The following is a 19,876-nucleotide window of genomic DNA, read 5'->3' on the forward strand; positions in this document are numbered from 1 at the left end:
TTTAAATAAAAATAATAAATTATAAAATATAAATAATAATAAAAGTAATAAAAATAATAAAAAATTAATAAAAATAAAAATAAATAATAAAACCAATAAATTATAAATAAATAATTTCCAATGCAGAGCCTAGAAAAGAGATTTGATCAAAAAAGTAGTTTTCCACTAAATTGAATTTTTTAATTGAATTTGAATCTGATTTTTCAGGTTCTTTAAGTTTTCCCATGGGGAAAAAAAAAACCCCAAATTCTGCCCTCCTTTCACAGGTGGGGAGGAGCTGGCATGGGTGGGGAGAGCTCAGTCCTGCGCCCCACAGCCCTGGCGAGAGGGCGAGGGGCTTTGGGTCTCATCCCGCACACGAGCATCACACGGAGCAAAGCCCGAGCTGCAGGGATGCAGCCCCCGGGACAAGCAGCCAAGGTTTGGGAAGGAAAAAGCCCCAAGGTGAGACACAAGGCGGGGGGAAAGGCAGCGACGGTGGCGCTTCGTTAGCGCGCGAAGCTCTGCCTTCCCGCTCCCGCCCAGCGACCCTCCCGTGAATTAATGGGATGCAAAGCACAGCTTTACGGGTTATTACAGTAAGTACACCAGCAGACATGGCTTACCCAAACAGCGCGGATTATCTAGCTTTCCCCCTCCCCGTTTCCATATTTGCATTAGCATGACATCATTAACACGCTGGCTAGAGTAGAAATTCATGCAGCAGCTGTTAAATTCCAGGCGGACAGACCTCTTAATGGCACCAGTTAATATGCAATCACTTTAATTTTGAGCAAACAGCCGAGTGATCTCCTTTGCAAAGTAGATCTGATGGGTTTTGTCAAAATTCATTAGGCTTTCAAGTGGACGAAACAGGAGTTTGGTTACCAGGGATAGTTTCTGCCCAAGAAATCAAGAGTTTTGACTCAAATAAGTTGAAAGCAGCCAGCGTGCGGGAGCTGCCACGGTGCCCACAGCAAGGGACAGCCCTTGTGCGAGAGCAGCGGTGGGTTGTGCCCATGGCCAAGGCACATGAAAGAGGAGAAGGAGCCAAATAAAGGGAATAAAAAGAAAAAAATATATTTAAAAAAAAAAAAAATCAGGGATTCATGCCATAGCTTCCCATTTAGCCATTCTTAGAGGGACCTTGCCAGCAGCCATGCATTAAGCCGCAGTGAATCCTAATCGCTGGATCCTGGCTAGGGGAAGCTCGCTGACCCAGATAGCGTCCCTTCAGCGAGAGCCGTGCCGTGGGGCAGCTCCCCGGGCTCCGGCAATCTGACATTTTCCATGGCGCGCACTGGAAGGAGCAAGCTTTCCAGCAATTGCAGCCCCTCAAAGCCCTCCCTTCACTGGAGCAATTAGGAGCACTTGAAAAGGAGAAAGTTATTTGTATACGTCTCGGGGGGGAACGGGAAGAAAGGACAATGAATTTTTTAAGCTGGTTGAATTATTTTGCTGCTTGGTGACCGAGAAGGAAGCCTTCCCCTGGGCATGGCTGGAACACAGCGAGGGCAGAGGGACCGGCAGCGAGGGCAGAGCCCAGGAGGGACGGATGCACGGCCCTGGGAGGTCGGACTGCCCCGGGAAGGGGAACACCATCACTAGGAGAAAAGCCTCCTTATTCTTAGAAGCATCACTTTTAAGCACTCTTAAGTCATCAAAGCGTTGCTGTGAGGGGCGTGAGCTCACGAGCAATTTTGGCACCAGAGTCCATCTCGGTGAACCTCTTGGCCATCGGCAGAGCGCAGCGAGGGGAAGCGTTACCACTTCGGACCCTCCAAGAAGCACCAGCTGCAGTCTCGCAATGGCAGGGCTCCGCATTCGCTTTGCAACAAACCAGCAGGAAGCTCAGATAAATCATTTTAATAGATGTATTTCATAAAACCTGTCACCAGCTTCCCTGGAAATACAAGCCCAGACCCGTTTCCAAATCCTCGTGTTCCCTATGAAGCTCTACAAGCGTGGCGAAAACCTTTATTCGCCTCTACCCTCAAACCAATCCTGCAGGGAAAACTTTACAGAAACAGCAGCAGCATCCATCCGGCATCAACACCAGCACCTTCAGAGCCTGTCCCTGGGTGCGGAACATCCCCGAGGAAGGGGCACCCACCCCCAGCCCGGGGACGGCCACGCCACCCTTCCCCACCCAGCAGCTTCCCCCAGGTGCCCGCTGATCCCTTATTAGCTTTTAGAGGGGGATCAGGGAAGCGCTGCCTGAGCCGTAGGGGATTTAGAGGGTTTCCCAGGAAATCCTTGAGTACACACAAGTCTCCAGTGGCTGAGATTAAGAGTAAATACATTTACTGCTGTCTTTTTAAAGGAGGTCTCTCCGACTCGAGAACCAAAGAGGAGGAAATTACACAGAATTCCCAGATTGCCAACTGATTTCGGTACAAGGGAAGGTGGCTGCAGGTGAACCGGTCTTCATTAGCAACCAAGTCAAACAGAACCAGCACAGGGCGAGAGAGAAACTGGACAAACCCTTGGCAGGGACCCAGAAAACCCATCGCCGCGACGCGCTGCCGCCTGCACGCTCTCCCCACACGGTAGCGGGGACCAGCCCCGGCTGAGAGCCCACGGGAAGGGGGAGGCGAGAGGAGGGCTGCGGGCACAGCTGGGCATCACATCTGCCCCACGAGCTGTTTAAGGAAAGAGCGGGGAGAGCCTGAACGCGAGGGGATGCGTTACTGGGCAGCGGAGGGGTTGCACCAAGAACCAGCGCTTGCTGCCCCAGCCACTTGTGCAGCTGCACAAATCATTCCCCAAGGAAATTCCCATGTGCAGGTGGAAGGATGCTGCTACTGGAGATGTCTCCAACAACTGAACGAAGACAGATGCTTCAAGCCTTCCTCCTCCTTGTCTGTTCTCCCCAGCAGCATCCCTTCTGCCAGGACACACGCCCAGCCTCCAGCGGCTGCAGACCACCAGACAGCAGCGATTGCATGGCCCCAGCTTGGCCAGAGCCAGCCAAGGCCAAGGAGATTGGGGGACCAGACGTGTTCCCAGCAGGATCGTCCCCTGGGAAGGATGGGGCGCACAACTGACCTGGCTGGAAGCAGATCCAGGGATTTGCAGTAATGTAAACCCATTAAAAAAAAAAAAAAAAAGAAATCCATGCATGCAGCAACAATATCATTCATGAAAACATCAATTCCAGGTGCTGGAAATGTCTGAACGTGCTTCTGGGTTCTGCAGAGAGTAACCTGGCTATCGTGGACAGTGCCAAGCTTTGACTGCTCTTGTGAATGAGAGCGGGAAGTAAAACACTAAGCCAAGAGCCAGCTTTCTAGTAAACAAATTATAAAAAGCTCAGCTCATGTTCTGGCACCTCTGAGTGAAGGAGCTCTTTAGCCAGATGTGCACCTCCAGGAAAATAACGCCGCGAGCGAGAACTGCCGCCCCTTTTCCCAGCCTGGAACACCTGGGAAATCCAGCCAGGGAGGGGAGGGAGACGTGCTCTGCGCACCCTCCAGCAGCTGCTAAAACAGCCTTTGGATTCTTTAGCCGAGCAGTGGGAACGTGCAGGGGCGTGCAGAGCCGGGCAGGATTTCTGCCTATCCTATGGCTTTTATTGCCTGCGCATCTCCCACCCGCTCGGGTCCCCGGGCACCTTCCCCAGCCGGCCTGGCCACGGGGAGAGGGGAAAGCGGGAAAGGCTGCAACCCAGGCAGGTTCTGGTGACCATCCTCCATACAGCAAGCACGCTCAGCCACCCTCTCCCCCGGCAGAAGCTGCCCCGTGCCGCCGGACGGCATCTCAGCCTTGGCCTCCACGCTCCTCGAGCAACCACCTCAAGCCTCCGTGCCTCAGTTTCCCCAGAGGCGACGACGCTATCGCTGCCTCAGAGGCTCCCCTCTGGCAAACTCCACGTTCAGGGCTGCTTTGGAGTGAACAAACGGTCGCAGATTTACCACCTTACTTGCCATAAAAAATGACATTAATTTATCGAAGACTGACTCTGTTATACAACTAAACCATGCAAGTCAAAGCAGGAAAAAAAAAAATCACTGTTGCTTAATGCCATTCTTGCCAGGATGAAGGTTTAAATACGTTAGTCCCTTTGCGTGGATATAAATACCGTTAAATTAAATATAAATGCTGTTGTGGGCTGTAAGCATCCCGTCTTCTGCCCGGGCAGACGGCAGCCCCCCCACTGCCTGTGCGTGGGGTAACCATCGGCCCCACAGAGCTCTAGAGCCCGATGGCCCTAAAACCCGCGAAGCAACGCACACAGCAGCTTTTGACCAACAATTTGCACAGATTAAAAGCCCGAAGCCTCGCTGCAGAAGTATTTATCCGCACCATAAAAGCGGTAGCCAGGCGCAAGCTTGTTAATCAAAAAGACAAAAGCCCATAGAATGTCCCCGTTAAATTGGATTATGGACACTAAAAATAAATCCATGTTTATTGGTAACAAAAAGCCACTTCTCCCCAGCGAGGGCAGGGTTTCTCTCTATTTTAACCGGCAGAGGGGGCAGGCAATTGCAGGCAGGGCTGCACTGCCATGGCCCAGGCAAAGCCGAGCTCCCGCTTCCCCAGGCTCGACCCCAGCCTTTGCTGCAAAGGCAGCAGCATCAATGGGGGCAAAAATCCGTCTTTCCCCTCCCAAGCTCCTGTTGGCCCAAGGACCCGCGTTTTCAAACCTCCTTTCCTCCTCTGATCCGCCAGCAGCTCTCAGGGCAGCATTAAAATCTTACGCTGACACTTTTTGACCCATCCAGGTGCTTAAAACAAGCCAGATGCCAGGGCTGGGCTTCCCACAGCTGCTCTCCTGTGATCTCCTTGATAAATGCAGGGAGATCAGACTGTGCTCCAGTGTGGAACAGTAATGCTGAAGTGACAGCTTTTGTGTAAGCCTCAGGTCTTTTGGTTTTTTTTTTCCTGGCCAGCTCTAGGTTAAAGGAGATGTCTCCCACAGACTAAAATCAGAGAAAAATTCACAGAAAACCAAAAAACCCATAGTACAGACCAAGGCAGTCTCCTGTGTTCTGAGTTTAAAGGTAGAAAAGCTCCAAGGACATGAAAATTGGTTCACAGGACAGAGAAACAGAGAAAATTCTGTATTTTTTCCTACAGAAAACCTCCGAGCACTTTGAAGCGCAGGAGCTCCACGAAGCAAGGAAAGCAGCTGTGCGATGAGCGCACCCATTCTCTGCCCAGCCTCAGCAAGCGGGTGTCCCCACAGAGGGGGGCAGGCACGGGGGGGTCCCTTGGGTGACGCCACGAGCACAGGGGCAGAGCAGATGCCACCAGCACCTCGAGCCAAGACAAACCATCCCGGAGCCAGGGTGGGCTGCCCGGGGCACGCAGCCCACTCCTGCCGCTCACCAGCTGCCACGCAGCTGGCGGGGGGGCACCTACCCGGGTTATTGCCACTAATCCCACGCAGACGAGGGACGGTGATGCTGCTCCTCGTGACACAGGCGCTGCTGCTCCTCCGCTGCATCCTTTTGTGCTGGGTAACGAAGGGAGGGGCGATACCTGCAAGCCGGTCCCTGCAGCACAGCTCAGGCTTTGCCCAGCTGCTGTCCCCAGCTCTCCAGGGCTGCCGCGGAGGTTTGGGATCTCCGTGGGGATCAGCAACGGGTCTGTCACCTCCATGGGCTGCTGTGGAGGTTTGGGATCTCCGTGGGGATCAGCAACGGGTCTGTCACCTCCACGGGCTGCTGTGGAGGTTTGGGATCTCCGTGGGGATCAGCAACGGGTCTGTCACCTCCACGGGCTGCCACGGAGATTTGGCACCTCCGTGGGGATCAGCAACGGGTCTGTCACCTCCACGGGCTGCCACGGAGATTTGGGATCTCCATGGGGATCAGCAATGGGTCTCCGTGGGGATCAGCAATGGGTCTGTCAGCTCCATGGGCTGCTGTGGAGGTTTGGGATCTCCGTGGGGATCAGCAATGGGTCTGTCACCTCCACGGGCTGCGTGGGGGTTTGGGATCTCTGCGGGGATGAGCAATGGGTCTGCCACCTCCATGGGCTGCCGCGGAGGTTTGGGATCTCCGTGGGGATCAGCAACGGGTCTGTCACCTCCACGGGCTGCCGTGGAGGTTTGGGATCTCCGTGGGGATCAGCAACGGGTCTGTCACCTCCACGGGCTGCCGTGGAGGTTTGGGATCTCCGTGGGGATCAGCAACGGGTCTGTCACCTCCACAGGCTGCCACGGAGATTTGGCACCTCCGTGGGGATCAGCAACGGGTCTGTCACCTCCATGGGCTGCCGTGGAGGTTTGGCACCTCCGTGGGGATCAGCAACGGGTCTGTCACCTCCACGGGCTGCCACGGAGATTTGGGATCTCCATGGGGATCAGCAATGGGTCTCCGTGGGGATCAGCAATGGGTCTGTCAGCTCCATGGGCTGCTGTGGAGGTTTGGGATCTCCGTGGGGATCAGCAATGGGTCTGTCACCTCCACGGGCTGCGTGGGGGTTTGGGATCTCCGCGGGGATGAGCAATGGGTCTGCCACCTCCATGGGCTGCCGCGGAGGTTTGGGATCTCCGTGGGGATCAGCAATGGGTCTGTCACCTCCACGGGCTGCCGTGGAGGTTTGGGATCTCCGTGGGGATCAGCAACGGGTCTGTCACCTCCACGGGCTGCCGTGGGGGTTTGGGATCTCCGTGGGGATCAGCAACGGGTCTGTCACCTCCACGGGCTGCCGTGGGGGTTTGGGATCTCCGTGGGGATCAGCAACGGGTCTGTCACCTCCACGGGCTGCCGTGGAGGTTTGCGATCTCCGTGGGGATCAGCAACGGGTCTGTCACCTCCACGGGCTGCCACGGAGATTTGGCACCTCCGTGGGGATCAGCAACGGGTCTGTCACCTCCATGGGCTGCCGTGGAGGTTTGGCACCTCCGTGGGGATCAGCAACGGGTCTGTCACCTCCACGGGCTGCCACGGAGATTTGGCACCTCCGTGGGGATCAGCAATGGGTCTCCGTGGGGATCAGCAATGGGTCTGTCAGCTCCATGGGCTGCTGTGGAGGTTTGGGATCTCCGTGGGGATCAGCAATGGGTCTGTCACCTCCATGGGCTGCCGTGGAGGTTTGGGATCTCCATGAGGATCAGCAACGGGTCTGTCACCTCCACGGGCTGCGTGGGGGTTTGGGATCTCCGCGGGGATGAGCAATGGGTCTGCCACCTCCATGGGCTGCCGCGGAGGTTTGGGATCTCCGTGGGGATCAGCAACGGGTCTGTCACCTCCACGGGCTGCCGTGGAGGTTTGGGATCTCCGTGGGGATCAGCAACGGGTCTGTCACCTCCACGGGCTGCCGTGGAGGTTTGGGATCTCTGTGGGGATCAGCAACGGGTCTGTCACCTCCACGGGCTGCCGTGGGGGTTTGGGATCTCCGTGGGGATCAGCAACGGGTCTGTCACCTCCACGGGCTGCCCCTGCTCCGGGCAGCCTTGCAGAGACCCCCACAGAAGCAGTGATGGGCACCAGCATCCCACGGGGACACGGTGGGGCTCGGTCCCTCGCCAGCCCCATGGGACCCCCATGCTCCCACCTCAGCACCCTGGGGCTCACACCACCCACGCACCCATCCAGCGCCGGGGTGAGGGACGCGCCCCACGCTCAGCCCCTGCTCTGCCCCACGCCACAGGCAGCTCCAGCAGCTCGCACACAACCGAGCGCAGCTACAACAGCCATGAGCCGCAGCTTTGGATCTCAGCTTCCTACACATAAACAGAGACTCCCCCTTCCTGCGCGCCGCTTCCTCCAGGCGTGCACGCAGATAGCATTGTCTGGCTGTGGAAAACAAGCTGTCTTCATCCCCGCTAGAAACAAAAATCCTCCTGTCGCAGCGCAAGCCATGCCAGCCACCCTTCTCCTGCAAAGGCTGCCCTCGGGGGCCCCTACCGCACCCCCAGCCACCCCAGCAAGCTGCGTTACAAACCCCTCCTCACCCCCAGCCCCGTTTATACGAAGCCAACTAAATCAGGCACAGCTGAGACAGAGCCACATGCCGCTGGAGCTTGGTTTTCCCCAGCTGTTTCGGCCAGCCCAGGGCCAGCAAAACCTCGGTGCTGCCCGAAGCACCCGGGCTCTCCGAGCCTCCTCGGTGCTGCCCAAAGCACCCGGGCTCTCCGAGCCTCCTTGGTGCTGCCTGAAGCACCGGGGCTCTCCGAGCCTCCTCGGTGCTGGTTGTCGCAGGTGAGCTGCAGCACAAACGCACGAGTTTATTTTTTTCCAATTTAATAACTGCTGCTAAAAGCTGTCCTGGCCCTGGGACTGGGAGGAGAGCAGCTCTCGGGCTTCAGGGCTGCAAGTGTAGTATCTTCAAAAAGTGCCACGTATTTTGTCCCGTCCCTGGCCAGCGTGCTCCGGGGCTCCCCACGCGTTTGGATAAGGCTAAAGCATTTTGGAGACTAAACAGCCCAAAGCTGGAGACAACAATTTAGGGATGGAAACCCCCGGGAGAGGGGAAAGCAGGTGCTCTTGGGGCTGCATGGCCCCATCCCGGCGCTGGGGTCACACATGGATGTGAGAGCCGTGGCTTTCCTTTCAGAGGAACAGAAATGCTTCATCGCTACCGACAAAAGCCTGGAAATGCCACAAAATGCACCCTGGAGCGTTTGAAAGCCCAGGAGAGGCAAAGGCTCCTCCATCGGTGACTTTGTGCTGTTGACGATGTTGACGGTGATGCTGGATTTCAGTGTTGGCGTTGAGGGATGTGCAGCACCAGGGAAAACACCGCTGTTTGGGCTGTAAAACGTCCGATCTCAGATTAGAATCATAGAATCATAGAACGCTTTGGGGTCTCCCAATTAAGCACATTCTCTGCTAAAAAAATGTAGCCACGCCATTGCTGATGTTTCTGGGGGTTTTGCACAGATTTTTTTAAAAACACAACCCAAATCCTGGCTTTCCTATAATTTCACAGGTCCTTCTCCCTCAGCCCCTCTCCATCCACGCATCCCTTTACAAGGTGGAGAGTACGAGGGATGGCTCGTGGGCAGACCTACGGTTCCAGGAGCGTGTCCGGAGCGGATGGAGCAGAAGCGTGGTCCACGTTGGACCACAGACAGGGATGTAATTTCACTGAGCTGCTTTCCTGCAGAATTGCACGTGGAAAGGTGCAAGATTGGATGGCTTGTGGGTGGACCTACGGTGCCGGGAGCATGTCCAGAGGAGATGGAGCAGAAGCATGGTCCATGCTGGACCACAGACAGGGACGTAATTTCACTGAGCTGCTTTCCTGCAGAACTGCACCGTCCGAGCAAGATTGGATTTTGCTCGTGATGACGGAGCTCAACCCATTATCGCTGACTCAAAATGCACGGCCATTTTCAATGTGGCCTCCTCTCCCCTTCAGCTGAAGTCTGGACCAAATCCTTCTGTCGCTACGGTTTGGGGAGCAAATCATCGTCTTCTCAAGCCTCAGCCCGAGCATCAGCACCCAAGCTGTCCTTCGCCCACTCTCCGGGATTATTTACAGCACAAAACCTTTGCAGTGCCAGGGAGAGGCTGATTCCCAGTGGCCGAGGCTCCAGAATTTGGGATCCTGCCCCAGCTCTGCTGCAGCGCGGGGCAGGGGGACAGGCTTGGGGAGGACGGGGGAACAAAACGCAGCCGTGCTCCATCTTTCCAGCCTACGCAGCCTTGCAGAAGCGGTTACACATCCGCTTGATTGCTCCGTAAATACAGGAGGAACCGGCATTTCTGATGTGCAGGCAGAGGAACATATGGCCCAACGTATGCAAATGCATTGTCACTCAAAGCATAAAGCAGAGGGGTTTCTGGTGAACATTTCTGAGCAGAACAGAGGGCAGAAATGTGGGAAAAAAAAAAAAAAGATGGCAGCAAATCAAATCCTGAGTAGATCTGCAGTATCTAGGTTACCTTAATTATGTTCGGCTAAATATGGATGCCAATTAATTAGAGGGCTGCTGATTTCCAAAGAAAATTAGTTTACTCTTAATGAGCTAATCAGTCCCTATTTTAAAAAAAAAAAAAAGAAATTATTTGATTGTACAAAGGCGTGTGCAGCCACTTGACACGGAGTGCCAAGGTCTGCTCCGGCTGGGATTTATTAGGTGCAATATTGCCAGGATTTCCACATGGGGCTGACGATCCCATCGGAACAGGTTGCAAACGGCATCGCGTTCCCTCTGCTCCTATCCCACTGGGACTGGGCAACGTCTGCCAGAAAAAAAAAAAAAGGGTAATTTGCTGGCAGTACCGGGTTATTAGCTCAGGATTTAGGACCAGGAGCAAGCGGCGTGTGGATGGGCATCCTCCCAGCTCGGGCTTGGTGGCACGGGGAGGGAGGCAGAGACGGAGCTGGAGCGCTCCGAGGGCTCAGACAAAGCTCCTGGTTTTTCGAATATTAATAAGAGTCAAGCTGTGCGTTGCAATTAAAACGCTGATTATCATTTCTTCCATCTGTAGCTGATTCTACTCCAGAAATTAAAGAGAAATTCAGAAGAGATGTGAACGTTACGTGGGGAAAGTGTCTAAGAGAAATGCCAGGGCGTGGGGAGACGGGGTGCGGAGGGGCTGGGAGGCGAGCACTCCTCCATCCCACCGTGGCCGGCTCTGCCAGCTTCCCCTCCCGGCTGGAAATCCCGGCAGGTTTGGCACTGCGACTTTGCCATCTGGGAGCCTGAGAGACAACCACCTTCTCCCCATGCGTGCTGTAAGTCTTCATACGCGGTGCGTCTTCAACTGACGTGGGGTAGGCGCATCCTTAAGGGGAGTGAGGGCAGCTCCTCCGACGCCCAAAATGCTCCCGAGAATGAGTGTCTCCGAGCCCCGTGTCCCCTCCTTCAGCCCAAAAGCCGCGGGGCGAGGGCAGGGTGCCCGGGGATGGGATGTGGGTACCAGCTCGGAGCTGGGGGTCCACACACCGGAGCACCGGCCGGAGAGCAGCAGCATCAGCGCAACCACGGTACGCCGCAGCCGTGCCCTGTGCTCAATTTTCGGGAGCGTAGCAAAGCAAAGGTAATATTTATTTCATGTTCAAGGTCGCTGCCGCCTGGCTTTTTCTCCAAGAGACGCAGCTCCGCATCCACTGCTCAGCCAGGAGCCACGGCTGCACACCAGGTGCGGTCCCACGGGGCGGCTTCTGAAGCATCAGCTGAATTTCTGGGAGTTTAAAATTGCATGAGCAAGAGCCGTGCGGATTCACGTGGGTCTTCATGCAAAGAGCCCCGGAAAGCCTTAGCTGGGGAAGCAAAAGCACAGCGCGGCGGGGAGAAAGGATACGTGCTGCCCACAGGATTAACAGCACGGGGCGGGTATGCGCCGCTTCTCCCCTGCAAAGAGCTTTAGACGGGGGCAGCTGCAAATCGAAGCCCAGAGCCCTCTGCACAGCATGGGGCTCCTGGGCCTCGGCTGCTCGGAAGGGGCTGCGGCTTGGCGATGGAGTCTTAAAAATAAATCTTCTGCCAGGTGCCATCTGCTGCAGCGCACAAAGCAAAAGCCCTTGGGGTTGTGCAACAGGGAAGCTGGGTGCGCAGCCGTGTTCTCCCTCTCGCGCTGCCCAGGGCGTGCAATTTGCGGGCTGAGATTATACGGCCAAGCCTAAATAAAGGGCAAGGACTGCTACCTGCTTGGCAGGACCAGGGGCTCCCCGGGGGCTCCCCTGCTTTCTGGGAGCTGTGTCGGTGAAATACCGGCGTCACAAACCCGAGCGGCCTCTGCCACTGCGAAGGGGCAGGGTGATGTGCCCAGCGCCCGCCCTGCCGGCACGTGCTCACTGAGAGACGCCAAAAACGCTTTCAACAAATATTTCTTTTTCTTCCTAAAGAAAAAACTCACTTCACTAAGGCAGCTGTAAATCCTCCCTTCCCCGCACAAGAAAGCGCCAGTAAAGGACAGCAGAGGCTTCGACACATCCCGCTGCAGGAGGCGATTCCCGGGATGGAGCGTGCATCCCCACGCCCGCGCTTAGGGACCGGCTCCGGATCGGAATCACCTCCGCCGGGGCCAAACCTCTTACCTGCTCGAGGGGGATGACGAGGAAGGAGCCCCCGCCGGCGCTCTCCGTCACGATGGCGAGGAAGCGGGCGTTGACGGCGCAGAAGTGGTTGTCGTGGACGTTCTTGGTGATGGGGATGCCGTCGAAGCAGTGCTCCCGGCTCGCCACCTTCCCGTAGACATTCCGAAACTTGGAGCTGCGGTACTGCGGCCGCCATGACATCTGCGGGGCAAACGCAGAGGGCTTAGCCTTCCAAAAATACCCCACCCAGGCTGTTTCCCAGTTGCTTTCCAGTTTCCAACCCATGCTGCAACAGGGATTTTGCCTGACGAGGCACAGCGCTATCGGGGCAGCCCAGATCTGCAAGTATAACACCCTTGAAAAAATGTAAGATGTCTCCCTGGTACAAGGTACCACTCACTCACACAAGGCATTAAAAGGCTCTCTACTGTTGCAAAATTTACGCTGATCTCCTTTCCAGCATGAACTGCTTCTCTGGAACACGCAGCGCTACTGCTTCATGTGCATATGACAAATGAATTAAGGCTTTTAATGCGATGACTTGGAAATGGATTGGCCTGGACCGCATGAAAGCATGCATCAGGGCAGAGTAAGAGCACTTAGGCAGGGAGCGAGCATCAGAGAGCTGGTACACGTTGCGCTCAGCTGTCTCACCTTATTTTGCACAGCCTAATCCATAGCATGGTGGGAGCTGGCTGCCATTGCTCCCAACAATGTGAGACGCTCCCAGGGATCCCACCAGCTGATCCCGGCGGACCGGGGATCCCAAGGACCCACTGGCTCATCCCGCTTCCCCATAGCAAGCCCAAGCGCTGCAGGCGCATGCACAGAAATGAGCGCGCTTTCGCTTGTCCTCACTACTTTGCTTTTTCGAAGTAAAAAAAAGACTGCTTTTTCCGTTTCAGTCGTCTTTTGAACAGTTCGTACGGTAGCACGAGTGTTCACGACAAAATCTATACAGATTTAAGGCACTTTGAGCGTGCAGAAGAGCATAAGCGTTTAAGCCACCTTAGAGCAACACAAGTACTCAGCTCTACCCAAACACATGGGGATTGCACGCCTGAGGACTCGTAGCCGCTCACGTCTTCATAACCAGCATCTATTGACAACAGCGTGTAAGTGCGTGCTTAAACACTGGGTCATCTGCTGAGAGCATCGCTCGGCATGGGGCAACACCAGAGAAATGGTTGGACTGGATGACCTATGGTTGGACTGGATGATCTATGGTTGGACTGGATGACCTATGGTTGGACTGGATGATCTATGGTTGGACTGGATGACCTATGGTTGGACTGGATGACCTATGGTTGGACTGGATGATCTATGGTTGGACTGGATGATCTTAAAGGTCTTTTCCAACCTAAACGATTCGATGATTCTATGATTCTATGAAATGCTCCGGTGGCTGCTTTAACCCCGAATAACTCCGACTGAGTCCCTGCTTCGCCCCAAACTCAACACCACGGGCACGCGGTTGGGAGCACGGTGTGTTTGAGCAGCGTCTCCTGAATTTGAAAGGGGAATGCTTTAAGACTGGAAGCAGCAGCGTTTCCGTCCCTAACTCTTACAAGCAAGCCCAGCGGCAGGATTAACTCATGGCTACGGGGCAAAAGGCGGAGCGAGGAGCAGCGGAGGGTAACGGCCTGCCCCGTGCATACAGGGCTGATGTCAAGGGACAGGCTGCGGTGGCCTCGTGCGAGCAGAGCCCCGCTGTGCCGATATTCCTCGCAGCATCCGACGCCCTGCCTGCAGGAAACCTGCGCGAGGGAGGCTGGGGGGCTGCCGGCAGACCCCACCGCCGGCTCCCGCTGCACTGCCTTGACCCCGCATCCACCCATGGCACCCAAAATCCCAGCTGTATTTTCCACCCCACCAGCAGCACGTACGCCGGGAGCATCCTTCCGAGGATGCACGGCAGCACCAGGGCCGCACGTTTGCCATGTTGCTGTCGGCAGTCCCCAGGCTGCGGGGAAAAAGGACGCGGATCCTTGAGGATTTAAACACGAAATGAGAGCAGAGAGGCATTTTTGGCTGGAAAGGTTTCTGCGCTGAAAAAATGCAGACTGGCGTCCAACAAAGCGCTGTGAATCTTTGCCAAACCTACCCAAGCGTTCAGAGCCAGGCAGGGCAAGGAAAAACACCCTGACCGCAGCTCGAGGAGTGGCTTTCAAGAGTTTCACTAAATCTTACATTTTCCTTTGTCTGAACAGATGAGTTTTCATATTGAAATTCAATTTTTTATAATGTTAAAAAAGCACAAAAATACATTCTGATACTTTTTAAGCTCTCAGTTCGCTCCGTGATCCCAGGACTTTGACTTTGCTCTTGTTTCTGCCCTCTGTGCCCCTCTGCTCTGGACCTACTGCAAAAAAAGCCCCAAATTCTACCAAAAAGGGCCATTTGCTCCGTCCTTCCCCCACTAAACTTTTCAGATGCCTCGTAGTGTATTCCCACGCAGGAGAAAACCCACGGAACCCCCTGCGGAAACTCCTCCTGCTGCACAGGGGTAGCAGAAAAGGGGCTCCCAGTATTTTGCGCATCCAGAAATTCAACGTAGCAAGTCACTGCCAAACGAAGCGCCAGCACGAGCGAGCTCCAAGCAGCCCAGAGATGCGTCTTTACCCTTAACGTGGGTCCTCGCGTGCGTGCGATGGATGCTCCCTACTCATCCTGGTCCCCAGACACGAGAGCGATGCTGCTTCCAGGACCTCAGCACTTTCGCATCTCTCTTTTTTCCAGCCCTCCCTGTTTCATTCTTTCACCAAAAACTGGGCAAGTCTCCACTCAGCCCCCACCATGCCAGGAGGAAGCAATGAGCTCCAGTGCCTGTTTCGCTGGAGAAATCCAGAGTTTCTTTCCTTTAACCTCAGTCAGTATTTCCTGTAAACAGCGTCACATCGCCCTGCGGCCCCAGGGATGCAGACAGCCCGGAAACGCCGGCAAAATCCCTGGCACGGGGCGCAGGGCTGCCCAGAGCCGGCATTGTGCAGCGGGCGGCTCCCAGCCGAGCCCTTTCCTGCAGATTTCTGGTTTTGGCAGCCGGCAGAGGTTTTCCCGCACCAGAAATGGCTCCCGTGCCGCGTGGGAGAACCAGGGAGCTGGGGGGGGCTCGCGGGGGTCCCGGCCCCACCGGCTGCGGGGAGCATCAGCCTTCGGATGGAGCTCTGCGCCGGGTGCTGCGGTGCAGGAGGAGGGGGGAAAAGCGGCTGATGGGACACTTATGCATCCACGTTGGTTCTGGTTTGAAAAAGAAAAAGCTCAGCATCCTTTGCCCCTTTGCCTGGCTCTGAAGCAGGCTGCTCCTGCCAGCGTTTCGTCCCGTCGCTGCAGCAAGGTGCTCAAGAGGTGGGCGGGCAGGAAAAGTCCGCTTTCAAAACACTTTCACGTCCTTCAGCAGAAGACTTTGGCAGAGGTTGTGTTCTCTGGCTGGAAAGCATCCCGGGGGAAGCGGCGTCTTGCTCTGCAGCGCTGTTTACACCTCCGGGTTTGGCACGTGGAGGTGCTGCCGGCACCGGCGGGATCTGCCCACCCCGGGCTGCCACGCTCTGCCCAAACCCCCTTCCCGTGGAGCCCACTGGGCTGCAGGAGGCATTGCCTACAAATAAAAACCTAGAAATACCTCCTGGCCAAGAGAAAAACGGCCGGTTTCCCATTGCATTATCCCATTTGGGGTCTTTCCGTGAGTGATATTTCCCTTCTGGATTGACGAAAATTTTGAGTTTCCAAGCAGATGCCAGCTTTATTTTTCCATTTAATTTTATGATTTAGAATCACAGAACCATCGAATGCTTTGGGTTGGAAGGGACCTTTCAAGGCCACCCAGCCCAACCCCTGCAGTGCCAGGGACAGCTTTAACCAGCCCAGGGTGCTCACAGCCCCGTCCAACCTGGCCTGGGATATTCCCAGGGACGGAGCATCTCCCACCTCTCTGGGCAACCTGTGCCAGTGCCTCACCACCCTCCTTGTAAACAATTTCTTCCTTATATCCAGTCTAAATCTGTTCTTCTTTAGTTTAAATCCATTACTCCTTGTCCTGTCACAACAGCCCTTGCTAAAAAGCTTGTCCCCATCCTTCCTATCGGCCCCTTTCAGCGCTGCAAGGCTGCTATCGGGTCTCCCTGGAGCCTTCTCTTCTCCAGGCTGAACACCCCCAGCTCCCCCAGCCTGGCCCCGGAGCAGAGGGGCTCCAGCCCTCGGATCATTTTGGTGGCCTCCTCTGGCCCCGCTCCAACAGCTCCGTGTCCTTGTGCTGAGCACCCCAGAGCTGGATGCAGGTGAGGTCTCACCAGAGCAGAGCAGAGCAGCAGAATCCCCTCCCTCGACCCGCTGGCCACGCTGCTTTTGATGCAGCCCAGGATTCGGTTGGCTTTCTTTTCCCCACCATATATCCTTAAACCTTCTCTTCGAAGCTAGTGTCATCTCATGGGGCTTCCAAGCATCCAGGGGACAGGGGAAGGAGCAGGAGCCCTTTGGTTTCTGCTGGCAGCCCATGGTGGCCGCAGCGCTGAGCCCGTGGTAACGCCGCCGGGGACACCACAGCTCTGATCCGGAAAGATTTCCCTGGCACCCGGCTGCTCCCGAAGGATGCGGACAAGAGCGCAAGCCCACATGCAAGGCCACCAAGAGACCTACGGGATGCCAGGAAGAAGACAGGCAATGAAAAAGCAACGCGCCAAGGGCGATGCACCGCCCTTACGCTGCAAACACGGCTGCCGGCGGGTTGCACGTGGGAAGGCTTCCCAGCAAAATACACAGTTTCACGAGAAACACCACTTTATGATGGGAAGCTGTTGAAAACAAGTTGAATTTTCTAGCCAGGAGGATGAAAATCTCTTATCCCACAGTCTCTGCAATCCAGGGTAGGGGTATGGTTTCAAATGGGAAATAGTTTTGTTATTGACTTATTTATTTTCCCTCTGTGTGCTGCTTTGCAGAGTCCGTCGCTCCCTGGGGTTTCCGGGCTCGGAGGGGGCACGCTGGAGTTCGGCGCTGGACAAACATCCTATTTCCTGGCTGAGCCAGCGAAGGCTTTTGAAGACAAGGAGGGGATGGAGAGGAGGGGGGATGCGGGGATGCTTCGGACGCCGGCAGGACGCAGCTCAGCGTTCCCCTCCGGCACCGAGTATTTTGCAGGTGGTGCCGACATTTCCCAGCCGGGGAGGAAAACAGCCCCTTCCCCAAAGGAGCTGGACTGGTGCAAGACAAAGCGGGAGAGGAAAGGATGGAAAAAGCGACCCAGCCGCGGTCCCACGCTGGCCCCTCTGCCCTTCGCTTCCTCCTGGGGGGACGGCGACGGCGGCCGGGGGCTTTGCACGGGTGCTTGCATGCGGGGACCGAAATGTCTCGTGTCCCACGGGGTGTGGGGAGAGGTGGCCGTGGTGGCATCGTTGAGGCAAGCCCTCCCTGTGCCAGGGGACAGGGACCTTCCCCAAAACTTAAAGAGAAACGTTGCATTTCCTGTCTTCCCCTTGAATTTTAACCCTCGCTCCATCTGCATTTCAGCAACCGTGGAAATGAACAGCACTTCAAACTCTTGGGGGTTTTGTTCCAAATTTCTTTTCCTTTTTCTCCTCCTATCTGCGGATTTTTGACTTAAATTGTGCAAAATTATGTCTGTTCAGAACCTATAATTTTCTTCGCAAATTATTTTACCCCTACGAATAGCCTTCTCTCTGCTCTAGAACAGAAAAATGAAAAAAAAAAAACTCGGGATGAATCCAGGGAAGCTTGTGAGCCCCCCAGCCCTCACCCCGCAGCCGCTGGGCGTGCTGCCACCGGCTGCTCTCCAGAAAGATGCAGGATGCTCAAGACAAAAAAATCCTGCTAATTTTAGCTCCTGCGTGCCGCTTGCCCTGGTGCACTTGCATGAAGCTGCAGATGTCCCTGGAGCCCCGGTCGGCCCTGGCTCGGATCGAGGTCCCGGCAGCGGGGGACCAGCTCCGGTCACCGTGCGATGTGCCACATCCAGCAATTCTGGAAGTTATTCTCCAGAGTGGTTGCAATCCTACAATATATAATTCTTATGAAACTCACTTTTTGAGTAGTTCTCTACATTCTACTGATGCTAATGGGTGTTTTTATTTTTCCACTACCTCACTCTCAATGGCTCAGAGGCATTAAAAAAAAAAATTATTGATTTATTGGAGTAATTTCCATCCATCTCCAGAATCGGACTAATGTGCCACCATTTCCAAGGTTCATTCTCGTTCTGCATTATTCTTGGACGCCGGTTTTTATCTTTCATTACAAAACTCCTCCCTTGTTTTGGGTTGAGCAGAACTTCCATGAAAAATGAGAATACTATACAGCACTTTGAAGCGAGGCAATAAAACAAATCACATCCCCAATCACGACACTCGGCATCAACATCAACTGCGTGAAACAAGCAGCAGCAGAGAAATTCCCCGTTCTTCTCCGGCGTTTTTAGGCTCATTGCAATGTTTTACTTTTTTAAGTGCTCGAGGGGAAGAGCGTGTCCCAAAATCCCAAGCTGGGAAGTGGAAATCTCCTTTGTAACGAGTTAGAGCAGAAAATGGATAAGGCCAGGGCAGAGCATCTCCTTGCCCTTCCTCCCCTACCCCTGCTCCCCAGCAGCCCCGGGAGGGGAGCGCCGGGCAGCGCTGCCGTCCTCCTCCTCCTCCTCTCCAAACAAAAGAACAAAGCAGCTCATTGAGGTTTCATAATCGGAGCGACGATATCTGCCACCGCCGGGCACCCAGGCTGGGGCCAACATCCTTCGCTTAGCAAAAATGTTTCATTGAAGGAGAAACGCAGAGGAGCGCCGGGTCATTTCTGTGTGTCCTTGCGTCGGGTTCGGTGCTGTTCCTCAAAACCAGAGGCAAAGGCGCAGACCTGGAGGTGGGGAAAGACCCCAGGGACAATTTTATAGGCAAGGAGCCCGGCGTTCGTGGCTCCGGGTGGAGCCTGCCGCGCTCCCTGGCACCTTTGCAGAGTTGCATTAATATCTGACTCCGCTCCACCGCAAAAGCAGCTATGGGGAGAAGACGGACAGGAGCGTGCAACGTAGGTCAGCTAGCAAGAGACTTTTCCACACATAACAGGGCTGGATTAAGGCGACGATGCTGAGGAGCGGCTGCAGCCCGTACCAGGGAAGCGACGGGCAAGTTTTCCTCGCTGAGAGCGCAGGCTGGTCCGTGCGCGGAGGTTGCAGAGAGCTGACTTCCCTCTTTTTCCCCATCTATCCCGGGAGCTGCAATATTGCATCACGTATCATGGGGCTGCCACACGAGCAAGAAATGGAGGCACGCGCCCGAGCGGCGCGGGGAGCTCCCCAGGACCAGGAGCAAAGCAATTTTGCAGCTGCGGCGGGCTCAGAGCTGCCCCGTCCCGGGCACCCTGCGAGCTCCTGCTTCTTGCAGGGGGGGGAAATAAGCTTTTAAGTGGGTGTCTCAGGCTGCCGTTCAGTGCTACAGCAGACAGCAGCTTCAGGAGCAATTGCATTAAAAAAAAAAAACCAAACAACTTTTTATTTTGCAGGTTTTTCTCTAGGATGGAGGACTGGTAGCCACCCCACAGCCCTCATCGGCCAGGCAGAGCAGATGCCGTGGGGCACGCACAGAACCCACGGGGCCCAGCTCTGCCCACATCCCCCTGGGAACGGCACCGCCGTTCGCTTGGGAAAACAAAAAAAAAACAAAAAACAAAAAAAGGCAACAAGAACCAAAAAACCCAGCCCCTCTTTGGAGGCTTTTCTGATCCTCTGGCAGCTCCAGCCCTTGCCTACCAGCAGCAGCAGGACACAGCTCTTGTCTCAATGTGTTTATTTTTAAATGCATCTTTTCAAGCATCGGGAGTCTTGGCAACAGCAGCCGGAAGGGCGAGCTTGCGCAAAGAGCCCCTGACGCTGCAATAGGCAGCTACACAGCACCGCGGACTCGAAGCCCTTAAAAATCTGGATATCCTATATATAGCAGCGCTTAATCTGCCTCAATCA

The 19,876-nt window shown here is 55.2% G+C and overlaps 1 protein-coding gene across 1 annotated transcript in view; it reads right to left on the reverse strand.

Moving 5' to 3' along the window:
* CORO2B (coronin 2B) overlaps positions 1–19,876 on the reverse strand; it is a 41,236-nt gene that overhangs the window by 12,430 nt on the left and 8,930 nt on the right. The window contains exon 3 of the mRNA XM_075713710.1: positions 11,923–12,123. Within this exon, the coding sequence (XP_075569825.1) occupies positions 11,923–12,123 (201 nt within the window). The remainder of the gene's footprint in view (positions 1–11,922; positions 12,124–19,876) is intronic.

The sequence above is a fragment of the Pelecanus crispus genome, chromosome 7, assembly GCF_030463565.1.
Source record: "Pelecanus crispus isolate bPelCri1 chromosome 7, bPelCri1.pri, whole genome shotgun sequence".
Classification (NCBI taxonomy): domain Eukaryota; kingdom Metazoa; phylum Chordata; class Aves; order Pelecaniformes; family Pelecanidae; genus Pelecanus; species Pelecanus crispus.